The sequence below is a fragment of the Nicotiana attenuata genome, unplaced genomic scaffold (assembly GCF_001879085.1).
Source record: "Nicotiana attenuata strain UT unplaced genomic scaffold, NIATTr2, whole genome shotgun sequence".
Classification (NCBI taxonomy): Eukaryota; Viridiplantae; Streptophyta; class Magnoliopsida; order Solanales; family Solanaceae; genus Nicotiana; species Nicotiana attenuata.
This window is the reverse complement of record NW_017671663.1, coordinates 88,467-101,004: the sequence shown is the minus strand read 5'-3', so window position 1 is coordinate 101,004 and position 12,538 is coordinate 88,467. Positions and strand designations below refer to the sequence as shown.

Below are 12,538 nucleotides of genomic sequence, written 5' to 3'. Positions count from 1 at the left end.
AGAAAAAGTTGACATTATATACATCATATAATTTTTGGCGACCCCTTCCGCCCACCTAGCTCCATCTTGACCTCCACAGCAGCACTCTTCTCCCACTTCCATTTCGGCCGAACCCGGTAATTTTAACCTAATTTTCGTATTTATCTTACAAATCTAAATTGAACTTTATATTTAATTTTTATACACAACGTAACTCTTAGATTCTTACAAATCTAATTGAACTTTATATTTAATTTATATACAACGTAACTCTTTAATTAAGTATATTCTACCGTAACTCCGTATGTGATTAGACTTGACGGTAATAAACACAATTTTAATTATCTCCAAATAAAGTATTAGTGGGAATATACCAGAATATTATTTTTTTTAAAATGAATATAAGGTGGTTAACCTTTTTGGATTTTGTAAGACTATAATTTTGTTTGCATAGAGTGGTGGTAGTGACACTTGGCTGGTTCTGTCTGTAGGACGACTCAGATATTATGTTATTATTTTAAAGAGGAAAAAAAAATACTAATTAAACAAGGAATAAATAAAGAAAATATTAAAAAACAGAAAAGAAAAATATAAAACTTGGCTCTGAAATACTTATAGTAGTGAGAGATCCAGGAAAAAGACAGCATTTCGATTTCTTCATCTCTCTCAGATTTAACCAACCCCACAAATATATTACCCCCTACCCCCTACCCTTACCCCCTACCCCCTACCCCCACCCACCAACCCAAAAATTCTTTAATCTCACCCCCTCCTCTTCTACTCAGAGGAGTTGTTCTGAACTGAACTCTCCGCCCCTTACATGTGTGTCTATACTGTATAGATTTTGAGTTAGCACTACATTGATATAAGTTATATAGAAAGGGATTTGTATATTTTTGATCGGAAAGTTTTAAGAAANAAGGGCCTACGGAGAGGTAGAGGTAGGCCAAAGAAGAGGTGGGGAGAGGTGATTAGGCAAGACATGGTGCAACTTACTAACCGTTGTTTAGTTTCATTGTTGATCACCTTACTATCTTGTTATTTTTATTATGCTTTTATATGGCTTTTTGGTACTGTCCCTTCTTGTCTATATTTTCATTAATGTGGTGCTTATGCTTTCCTGAGCCGAGGGTCTATTGGAAACAACCTCTCTATCCTCACAAAGTAGGGGTATGGCCTGCGTACACACTACCCTCCTCAGACCCCACGGCGTGGGATAATATATATATATATATATATATATATATATATATATATATATATATATATATATATATATTTTATTTGCACCGGGTGTCCGAGTCTCTAAGAGACCCGACTAATCCCGGGGGTGCACAGGCCCTCCGCAAGTGCACCACGGTTAATTCAGGTTTACCCAGTCCGATGGCCCTCAGGAATTGTTTGCACCCAGTGGGTTTCGAACTTGAGACCTTGAAAGTGAGCAAATCCCAAGGCTCAAGTCTATTGCCACCTGAGGGTTGGCTGCAACAAGTTTAAGATTTGTGATTATTGTCTGCAAAGGCGGAGCAAGGATTTCAGCTTTATGGGTTTTGAATTTTAGAACAACGACTTTAAGTGCTAATAACTGGGTTCTAAATTTAATACTTGTACATATTTAACGAATTTTTTAATACAAATACACTTTTGGAGCAGAAGTTAGTGGGTTCGGCCAGACCCGTATGTAGGCTTCTAGCTCTATCTCTGATTGGCTGGACGCAAAGGAATTCATTTCCCCCCTTTTTAATAGAAATATTTTTTTCTTTGAGAATATTTTCGCGGTGAGCATATGTTAGTAAATGATTTGATCATGGAAATGTTGTGGAAAATATTTGCCTGTGATGCCAAACACTCCTGCATCAACGTACATGATTGGGTTTTCTTTGAAGTGATCACACAGAACTATAGAGATCTTCAACATCATTTTCTAATATGGTTTCCCTTTAAGCTATCAACTTTCCTACATTGATTTTGACGTGCTTGGCCGCTCCTTGTATTAGGGGAGGTAATGGCAATTGCTGCCCAACCGGCCATGGAAGTTGCACTAAAGAAGAAACCTCCGACCAAGGAAAGGCGAGTTGTTGTGACAGGGATGGGTGTTGAAACACCGCTTGGTCATGATCCTCATGAATTTTATGAAAATCTGCTTCAAGGTGTCAGTGGCATAAGTGAGATCGAAGCTTTTGACTGTTCACAGTATCCAACAGTATGTCTTCTTCTTGGGCCTGTTTATCCAACTTTAGTTATTTAAATGTTGTTAATGAGGTCCAAATTCACAGAGAATTGCTGGAGAGATCAAGTCTTTCTCGACTGATGGCTGGGTTGCACCCAAACTTTCTAAAAGAATGGACAGGTTCATGCTTTACATGCTAACGGCTGGTAAGAAAGCACTGTCAGATGGTGGAATTACTGAAGACATTATGGATGAATTGGATAAAAGAAGATGTGGAGTTTTAATTGGCTCTGCTTTGGGTGGAATGAAGGTGATCAACTTCTTCTTTTTTCCTTTAATCGTAATTGTGATGAAAATTTCACTGGTTAAATGTGTCAAAAAAATTCTTTTCCATTTTCATTTTTTGTTTATATGCTTCTGGGATCAGCTCTATTTGGTTGCTAACATCTCATATACGGAATCAACAACCTGTACATGATTGCCCATGTACTGCAATCTCCTCCTAACCAGTATGTAGGCTCTAGAGTCTTTGCTAGAATCAAAGTAAGTGACTACTCTCTAACTGACTTGCTTTGTTTGTGCAGGTTTTTAATGATGCAATAGAGGCTTTGAGGGTTTCGTATAGGAAGATGAATCCTTTTTGTGTTCCATTTGCAACTACAAACATGGGTTCTGCCATGCTTGCCATGGACCTGGTTAGCCATTAAGATTCAGTTACTATCTGTGATTTATGATTTAAAAAATCCCAGCTTTGTGCATTTGTTTACAAACTCGATTGCAGGGATGGATGGGTCCAAATTATTCAATTTCAACAGCATGTGCTACAAGCAACTTCTGCATATTGAATGCTGCTAACCACATCATTAGAGGTGAAGCTGTAAGTTTCGTGCCTTTAAAGTCATAGAAAGCTTTCGGAAGCAGAGGATTCAGTATCATCTTACTGTTGTTCATAGAGTTCCCTATGCATTGACAGATGTGTCCCAAGGATTAACATGCTTAGTAGCTTAGTTCTCTTGTTTTTACACACTGATAATTTGCAGGACTTGATGCTGTGCGGTGGATCAGATGCAGCAATTATACCAATTGGTATATTATATGTTCTTTCTTACTTGAAGTTTGTTTATCAAGTTGAGGTTGTTGATTACCTTGTAATAGTTATAGTTTTAAATAGCTTTTGATGTTATTTTTGTTTTCTTTTGCAGGATTGGGAGGATTTGTTGCATGCAGAGCACTTTCACAGAGAAATGGTGACCCTGCAAGAGCTTCTCGGCCTTGGGATAGTGTAATGTCTTGCAAATCTTTTGCTCTTGTTCCTCTGCTTGCCCTCTAGTTGTAAACTTAAATTTTTATGTGGCAAGTAGTGGCGATTCTGGAGCACTTACGCTATTCCTATTGCAGTTCTTGGGTTTGTGATCTAATAGGAAATTAGAAATTTCCAGCTTTGTATTTTTCTTTGGTTGACTGAGTTGCCTATCCAAATTGCAGCTTCCATTCCCTGAGATTGAACTTGACGTATGTCATATTTTCTTCAGAATTTATGACCATGTATCCCCTTTGGTTTGGACTCATGTGGACTCAGTGGAAGGAGAGGCATGTGAGAAAAATTTGTAGGAATTGGAAACTCCTGTTTTTATGTTAGTGGAATAATTATATTTCTGGTATTCGTTTGGAGCAAATATGATATTCCAGTCACTATTCACAGTTGGATGCTCTTTACCATCATGCCTTTTTGCGGGATTCTCTACTTTTTGTATCCATCTTATAGGAGCATTCTTCCAATCAAATCAATAAAAATTATACTCCATTATATATTTATTTCCATGTTCTAGCTCGTACGCTGCTGTATTTAAATGACTTGTAAGATGAAGCAATAGCACTACAAAATTTCAACCCTATCATCCTCTGTGTGTGTGTGTCTCAGAGTGTGTAATTGGTGAGAATTGCTTCTTATTTTTTATCTTAATCCTGGACAGAATCGTGATGGATTTGTTATGGGTGAAGGAGCCGGAGTCCTGCTTCTGGAAGAACTTGAGCATGCCAAGGTGATTTATGCTTCAAAGTCTATAAATGCTTTCCTTCTAACCCACTTGTTGATCCTTAAACAAAATATGGAAGATAAAAAGCCAATCCCTGGCAACATAATTCTTTTAAGTTTCCTTTTTTAATTTCATGAACAGCAAAGAGGTGCAACTATCTATGCTGAATTTCTAGGTGGAAGTTTTACTTGTGATGCTTATCACATGACAGAGCCTCATCCTGAAGGTAACTCTCTCTCTCTCTCTCTCTCTCTCTCTATATATATATATATATATATATATATATATNGAAGTCATGCTGTCTCAAAGACAAACATTAATGTTCATGTCTTTTAATTCTTGCTAAGGCTTATTAGGTGGATTGAGTGTGGGAAATTTGATTACTTTCTTGAGAATTTTGAGGAAGAGGAATTTTCTTGTATTTGTTTTCCAAGCTAGGTATGGGAACGTAACTATTAATCTTTGTTTGATAGGAATGTCTTCATTGTCTCTTAAGTTTTGTTTCAGTGTCAATGTAAATATTTCAAATTTCAGCCTATTTTATGATGTCACAAAGAAGAAGGTGGGGAGCTCTCGGGACAAAATGGTACTCCCTTCGGCCCAAAATAAGTGATTTTTTGGCAAACAAACAAGTAGGCTGTGTAATTACAACCCTAGTAGTTACACCAATTTCAATTACCTGGTGGCTTTCCGAACAGACCCGTAAGTATATTTTTGAGGGAATTACACATAAATACAACTCACACACATATATTACTTTGCAAAGCCGTTGCCTAAAAATAATAGGTTAAGATTCCACATCCAACTCCATATAGGTTCTCGAAATTACTATTCATTTTTTTAAATGCTCAAGCTTTAAATCTAATTTTTGAATAAGCAATTGTGACTCAAACATTTGTTCAATAACCAAATCTATTTGGGTGGTGAAAATTAGATTTTTATGATAATCCACCATTGTTGAACATGCTTAAATAAGTGGATTTAAATTTCGAATATGGTTTTATGAGAAATTTTGATTTAATGTTGTTTAGACTTGTTAGAAATATTATAAGAAGGTTGTATACAAAATTTGAAGTCATTTAACGAAGATTGGACTGATCCATATTGTTGAACAAACTTAAATAAGTGGGTTTAAATTTCGAATTTGATTTGGTGAGAAATTTAAAGGGAGTGTCATTTAGACTTGTTAGAAATGGTATAAAGAAGTTGTATATAAAATTTGAAGTCATTTAATGGAGACTTGAACTGGGTTTGAACAAGAATTATAACTGAAAATCGTGGAAGAAGTTCGTCTACAGACTCTTGTATAAAGGTGTATAAAAGTGTACAATAGTGTATAAGATGTATTTATATACCCATATACATTATAATACAATATTATACATCATTATACAAAAACTAACTTCGTCTTCTTTCTTGCGTTTTTCATGAAATTTAACTCAAATCTTGCTCAAATCTACTCCAAACCACTTCAAATTTAAATTTTAAACTCCTTGAAATATTTTCAATCAATCGGAGTAACACCCAATCCAAACAACTAACAAACCCAAAAAATCCTAGAGCGGAACTTTGAATGGCTTTCAATGGTGGACTTCTATTCTACAATTTTCTCACATTCCAACGAGGTGACACATTTATAGAGTAACATCTTTCGAATCTGAGTTGAAATTCGAGCTTCAAAGCTCCTTCAATGGAGCTTCAAATCTGGCCACAATAAAACTTCAGCTTTAAATTCGGACACACATCAATCGAGATTCAAATATTTAAAATCTACAAATATTTGGGAATATTTAACAATTTAGTAGAGAAAATGCTTTAAATCAAGTTTGATCTCTCTCTCTCTCTCTCTCTCTCTCTCTATATATATATATATATATATATATATATAACCATTTTTTGATCACCTTTGGATATATGGGTAGTCTTTTCGTTGGTTAATAAAAAGGTAAGCTTTTGGCTGCAAACATCAGAAAAAAATTTGAACGTTCAAATTTCTTGATTTCTAGAGGGACATGTCTTACACCTTTTCCCATTATTTTTCTGGGCTGTCTACGATTGCCTTGCTTTTTGTTGAGGATGACATGTGCAAATGTAAGATTTACTTTGTGCATGATGAAATCAAAGAGTCTTAAGTGTAATTTATCCCTCCAACAACTAGCTGTGACATATAGGCCTCCAGAATATGATTCCATCACTCTAACAGCTTATACTCTGGAGGGGTCCAAAAATTGGTGAGAAAGTCGTTTGGCTTAAAATAGTTGTGGTAATACATCTCCTAAACCTCTTCTGTATTTATGGCTTTAAACTTCTGGCGCCTTGCCTTTTCTAACAACTGTAGCAATATGTATTCTTGAATGTGTCTATCCATCCATCTCATAAATGTACCACCCTAACCATACTGGATTTGATCCTTTTATTTTATGTTGGCTTCTTTTGCAAAAAAATATTTCTTTTCTTTTGTAATAACTAATAACTTGCATGTTTTTCTTAGTCACCAAGATTTTGTTCCACAAAGGCATTAACTCTCTTATTGGCATTTTATAAGTTTCATGGGATGCATCAGTAACATGAAGCTCCTGAAGGACTCCTCCTTGTTGTCCACCTATTTTGTCATGCTTGAAGTCATTCCTTTTCTCATGTTAACGGCTCTCGAAATAAACTGCTTCTTCCTGGTTCTTAGTGAGTTAAATGATGCACTACTTCTGTGCTCCTTTTGTGTTTTGACTAAGTTGGAGATGCAGTTATACTCATCAAATCTAGTTCCTCAAGTTCTATGATTTTCTGATAATTGTACCTGAAAGATTCTTCTGGACCAGATAGATTGGCTTGCATAAATTGTAGCTTACATAGAACGGAAGATAGCTTAACGTACTAAGAATGCACGATCTCATGTTTACTGAGATATACAATAGAGAAAAGGATAGCTTTGAACTCTCTTATCCCCCCAAACTAGCAGGAACTGGAGTCATCCTATGCATAGAGAAGGCATTAGCTCAGTCAGGGGTATCCAAGGAAGATGTAAACTACATTAATGCGCATGCTACATCCACATTAGCAGGAGATATTAAGGAGCATCAAGCTCTTCTCCATTGCTTTGGCCAGAATCCAGAGGTTAGATTACAGTTCTCTTATTGAAATACTGTGCCCACACCATTCCTCTCAGGTTTTCATTTCAGCTGTTTATCAGTCGCTGCTCCATGCTTTCAGTTGCGAGTTAACTCCACAAAATCTATGATTGGTCACCTGCTTGGAGCTGCTGGTGCTGTTGAAGCTGTGGCAACTATTCAGGTGCTGTTATCTCATAATCCCTCAAAGTGTGCTGCAGCTGCAATTCAGTTGCTTTCTAGTTTTTTTGTGTAACATCTCATCCAACTGTTTTCTTGCATAATGTTATATTTGGTGGCTGAAAATTGTGGTATAGCGGTGTGTGTAACCTGTTAGGTGACTTGTTACATTATTTAGGTGTCAGACTGTTGAATAGACTAAATCAATATTTTATTTATGTAACATCTAATTGAATTAGAGAAGGTCTTTATTAATTCACATATCATACTATTTTTCACAGTCCTTTAGGGGGGATTGCCGAATTGGGGAAGCAACAAATGATTTGGTTCTCCTTCAGACCTTAGTTACTTTTTGTGAGAGAACTTGTGGCTGCTAAGACAGAAAGCACAGCAAAAACTGTTTTACTGAGGAAGCTGCACATTTTTAAAATTTTATAACATGAATAGCTTTCCTTTGAATTTGAGTTCAATCATTGATATCATATACGGTAAAAGAAGAAAAGATATACATGGTTGTCACCGTCATTTGTGAGTGCAAAATGCAAATGTATGCCAATTGGTATAGAGGACACGTTGTGTGACCTAAAGAAGGGGGACGTAAAGGGACTGGCTGACCTTTTACAGAGAGGAAAATTAATAAATGTTACCTGCTGGTGTTAAAGATGTTGAACTGCTGCTCAATGTAACCTCAAGTAGACATAAATGACTCATAGGAATTGAAAAATCAACTGACTCCGATGCCATCCTTTAGAATTGTTACTCTTTCAAGTTAAAGAATTTCCGAAGGGTTATGATTTACTTCTGATCTACCAGTCTGAAGTGTTGAGCATAAACCTGGCAAGAGTAGCAGTAAGGATTTGGGTTTAGACCTGCATATAAAAAATGAAGAGCATGTCAAGATATGTGCAATATCTTGTTGATAGCTGCACCGTTTGAGATCCAAATCCTCCGTCTCCACTTTGTACAAAGTTCATCCTCTTAAAAAGGTGCTGTATAAATGATGGAACGGGCATGCAAGCATTAACTACCAAAGAATTAGTTTCTAGCCGAGGAATCTGGGTCCGCTTATTCAGCATATTCATCTTTGGAGCCTTAATGCTAATAGTGGTATAGACCAACTTAGTCAAGGTGAGGGTATGCAGTAAAATGAGTTCTTGTAATGTTTATTGTAGGCCGGAATATTGTGTCCTATGTAGTTTCTGATGCTTTTCATGTTGGATGGAGGTTTTCTTGTATTATCCTCCATCAAAAGACTACGTGTCAAAGTTACCCATGAATCCTTGCCTCGAAGTTAGATCGTACATGCTACATTAATTTGTTATCTGAAAATGTTGCTACAGATGTTATAAATGATAATGTAATACAGGTATTTTGCAATCAATGACTATGACAAATTTTTATGTACCAAAATTACTCCATTAGGCCTGGGTTAGGTCTTCTCTGATGTTTAGACTAGGGAAAAAGACATGACAATAATGACACTTCCGAGGTCTTTCTGTGTGTGTGTGTGTGTATTTGTAAAGAGGTTAACCTATACTAGACTCTTGGGTGTAATTTAAAAGTTTTTGGTAGCTAACTGTTTTATCATCAAATAATAGGGGAAAAAGATCTGGAGAAAGTTTATAGAAAGTTTTATGTACAAGGAAGACGTACCATATTCACAAGAAAAAGACAGCATACTTGTACAATACGTACCATATTCATAAAAGTTTATTGTATTTAGAATTTGAAAGAAGAAAACCATACTTGTAGAAGACATTTACAAGGAACATTGGGGTGGGAGTCTTGACACAATGCATAGGGGGGAACTTTCCATCGTGGTTATTTTGTTATTTAGAAATAGTTGCTTTTTGCGATCATTTTCGCTGCTGTGGCCTGTGAGTTACTCCAGCTTGAAGTTGGGAGCTCTAAATAATTGGAAGTAGAATAACTTCATAACCTGAAATTATTCAAATGCATGTTGATTGATTAAGCAAAAGAGCCAAATTGTCTGAGTTTTGTTATTATGTGGGTATACTCTTTTAATTTGGCTACAAATGGAGCTATAACAGTTGTTTTTCAAAAAAGGAATTGTAGGATAAGTGACTAACTATTTTGGGATAACTCAAGGATCATTTACTTCCTCGTAGTTGACAGGTGATGCACAGTGTAGTTGTAGTTAGACTAATGTCATCTCTGTTCTTGCATATGCTATGCAACGTAATATGCGCTAGACAGTGGAGAGGATGATGAAGATGGGCACTTTCTGGACATTTAGTTTAGCATTATGCGGATTCATGTTTTTGCTAATTTCTTGATGATAAATTTATCTGATAGAAACTAGATGTTGCAGAATTTATTCTTAAGGTGATTGATTATTGTGGATTTCATCCTATAAAACTCTCTTGGTTATATTTTTGAACGTGGCCCTTCTTTGTTTAACCTATGCAAAAATTATCTGGGTGGAATTTCAGACTGACAGTTAAATTGGGACTTTGCAGGCAATACGAACTGGTTGGGTTCATCCAAATATTAATCTTGAAAACCCAGATGAAGGCGTGGTAAGGATTTATCTTCTGTGCATTGTCAACGATTTCTTGTCATTAAGCATGGTTTATCATCATAACTATAGAATTGTATCAGATGAAAACTGCAAAGAACACTTGCGTGTCAAGAGTACAGAGTTGGTCACCCTTCATGGCTTGACTAGCTAGATTTAAGATGAAATTCACAGCTTTTCTGAATTCGTTGCTGTATCACTAAAAGCTGGTTTCCGGAGGAGTGTCGTATAGAAATGAAAAAACTCATGAGTTACAATGGCCATGTCTATTGGTTTGATTCACATTATCTGCATTAGTCGACTAATCTCTCATATTGCAAGCAAGACAGATTTCTTTATGTGATATGAATACAAAGCATATGATATGTCCTCTCTCCCGTGGTTCCCTATTGCACCTTTTCACCCTTAGTTGACCTGGTAATCACCGCAGCTGATGATATGTATATCTATGAAACAGGATACAACTAAACTTGTGGGTCCCAAAAAGGAACGACTGGATATTAAGGTGGCATTATCTAATTCATTTGGATTTGGTGGCCACAACTCATCAATCTTATTTGCTCCTTACAAGTAGATCTCTCGGGCAATGTTGGTGCATCTGACAGATACAAAAGGTATGTCGATTCATGCTTGTCTGTATTGAGGAAGTGAGAAAACTTAAAAAAAGGCGTGTATTTTGAAGAACATATGTTTCATTTGTTTCAGGAATATGGGGAAGGATCGTTAATTCCAGAGTCACTATGGACACTTTTAGAAGAGACCTGTGTCTCAAATGGCGGTGGTCGATGTAGAGAATTCCTTTTTAGATGATTGTTGGAGACAGAAGAACCTGAAGTGCAGAATGGGCAAAGGATCAACTTCTTCTCCATAGTGTGACAATCTCCTTATCTCTTTGCTAAACTGAAATCTTTTTTCTTAAATATCCTTGCACATAACAGCCAAATGATTTATGGAAACTGAGTTGGCGTATGACCTTTAGGTGGTTGCATATGGCCCTTAATACCTAGTGAACTAGTTTCCTTGTATAATCGGAGAATGCCATATAGTCTATAACAGCTTTTAGTTTTGCCTTTCCAAGATTTACTGCACTTGACATTTATTAATTTGAGTGGACAAACTCTTAATAACTTTCCGAAGGAGAGAAACGGGATGATTACATTTATATTCAATGAAGGTGTATGCGTCTTTAGCTCAGATTAGTGGATCACAGATATTTAACTTGATTAATACATATTTTGATCTAATTTGGATGGCGTAATATCATGAAATAGTTCGCACACGAGCATATGTTAACCAGACTGGAAAAATATTATGTTAAGACTATACTTCGTGTACCAATTAAACTGTAAATTCGCGGATCAGAAGGGGCCCTAATAAAAGAACGAGCCTATTTGCTGAATTGAGTACGTTGCGTTGCAACAATTGGTTGGATAGAAACTTGAGGCAGCTGAACTTTTCTACTATCAAAACCACGTGCTAAAAGGAAATCTCTCTGGGTTGCAACAACAATCTCGAAAAATTTAACAAATCACTTGTGACTCACATTCTTTCATGCACCAACATATTGCAATTTGAAAGAATATAACAAAGAACCAACTTAAATAGCTAGCATTTGACACATACGATAATTTCCCTATGGCAACTACGTATACTCGATTTCCTTCCTACCTCCTTTTCCTCGACATTCCTATCCCAACAACCATACCACTTCAACACGCGATATACATGGACCAATAAAATAAAAAGGTCACTAAAAAAAGAACACGGGGTGCCGGATTGCCAAAATCTAATGAGCCTCTGGGCGGAGCTCTCCATTTTGACCTAGCATCCAGAAAGCAAACTTCACCTCAACGTCTTTTTGGAGCTGGCTTTCTTTTTAGTCTTGACTCTCTTTGCGGACAGTATGGATGATGCACTCTTGCCTTCAAGATTCTTTGTTAGCTTCACAATGCTTGCCATTCCTTTTCGTGCTGCTGCCTGATGTTCAGGCCTACGGCTCATCATCTTGCGGTCAAGGGGCCAGTAGGCATATGGCTCAAGTTTGTCTTTCCTCTTGACATCACCACCTGCCTTCTTGCTTGCATACTCTGTTCCAGTGTAGGCCCATCCTGAATCAGACGTTTTCCTCCGTTTCTGAGTTTTCCTTGAGCTCTCAGAAAAGCGACTTCCTGTTTCGCTCCTTGCATCAAAATCATTAGTAGGTGGCTTGACTCGTTTTTGCTTCTTATCTCCCTCTTGAATAATCAAACGGCCTTCAGAGTCTATTTCTGCTTCATCTTCTGACTCAGACTTCCGCTTGAGATTGCCAGATCCTCTAAGAGCTGACCTGGTCTTCTTCTGGTCAAGCAAGTCAAGTGGCTCGTCGTCTAATTGATCATACAGATCTTCCTGCAAACTCCTGGCTGCTTTCCGTGTTTTCTTGGACCTGGAAATATGGCATACAAACACTCATCTTACATGTGAAATATAGTCTAAACTAGAAAGCATCACTAAAAATTACACTAGCTTCCACCGACTGTAAAACATCCTC

The 12,538-nt window shown here is 36.8% G+C and overlaps 2 protein-coding genes across 2 annotated transcripts in view; one reads left to right on the top strand and one right to left on the bottom strand.

The window, feature by feature from the left end:
• Positions 1-1,980: 1,980 nt before the first annotated feature.
• On the top strand, positions 1,981-11,135 carry LOC109209568 (3-oxoacyl-[acyl-carrier-protein] synthase II, chloroplastic). Its single transcript, XM_019372869.1, has 13 exons — positions 1,981-2,182; positions 2,256-2,459; positions 2,734-2,844; positions 2,931-3,026; positions 3,190-3,235; positions 3,352-3,431; positions 4,123-4,191; positions 4,327-4,411; positions 7,142-7,296; positions 7,393-7,473; positions 9,950-10,009; positions 10,466-10,622; positions 10,714-11,135. The coding sequence occupies exons 1-12, from the start codon at positions 1,985-1,987 to the stop codon at positions 10,580-10,582; spliced, it is 1,302 nt and encodes a 433-aa protein (XP_019228414.1). The 5' UTR covers positions 1,981-1,984; the 3' UTR covers positions 10,583-10,622; positions 10,714-11,135.
• A 311-nt stretch (positions 11,136-11,446) lies between these two features.
• Positions 11,447-12,538, bottom strand: part of LOC109209567 (RRP12-like protein) — a 31,789-nt gene continuing 30,697 nt past the window's right edge. The window contains exon 19 of the mRNA XM_019372868.1: positions 11,447-12,433. Within this exon, the coding sequence (XP_019228413.1) occupies positions 11,851-12,433 (583 nt within the window). The 3' untranslated portion in view covers positions 11,447-11,850. The remainder of the gene's footprint in view (positions 12,434-12,538) is intronic.

Coding starts and splice junctions, on each gene's coding strand:
- LOC109209568 (XM_019372869.1), top strand. CDS start 1,985: ATGGCAATTGCTGCCCAACCGGCCATGGAAGTTGCACTAAAGAAGAAA. Junction 3,432..4,122: donor CTTCTCGGCCTTGGGATAGT/GTAATGTCTTGC, acceptor AATCCTGGACAG/AATCGTGATGGATTTGTTAT. Junction 7,474..9,949: donor AAGCTGTGGCAACTATTCAG/GTGCTGTTATCT, acceptor GGGACTTTGCAG/GCAATACGAACTGGTTGGGT.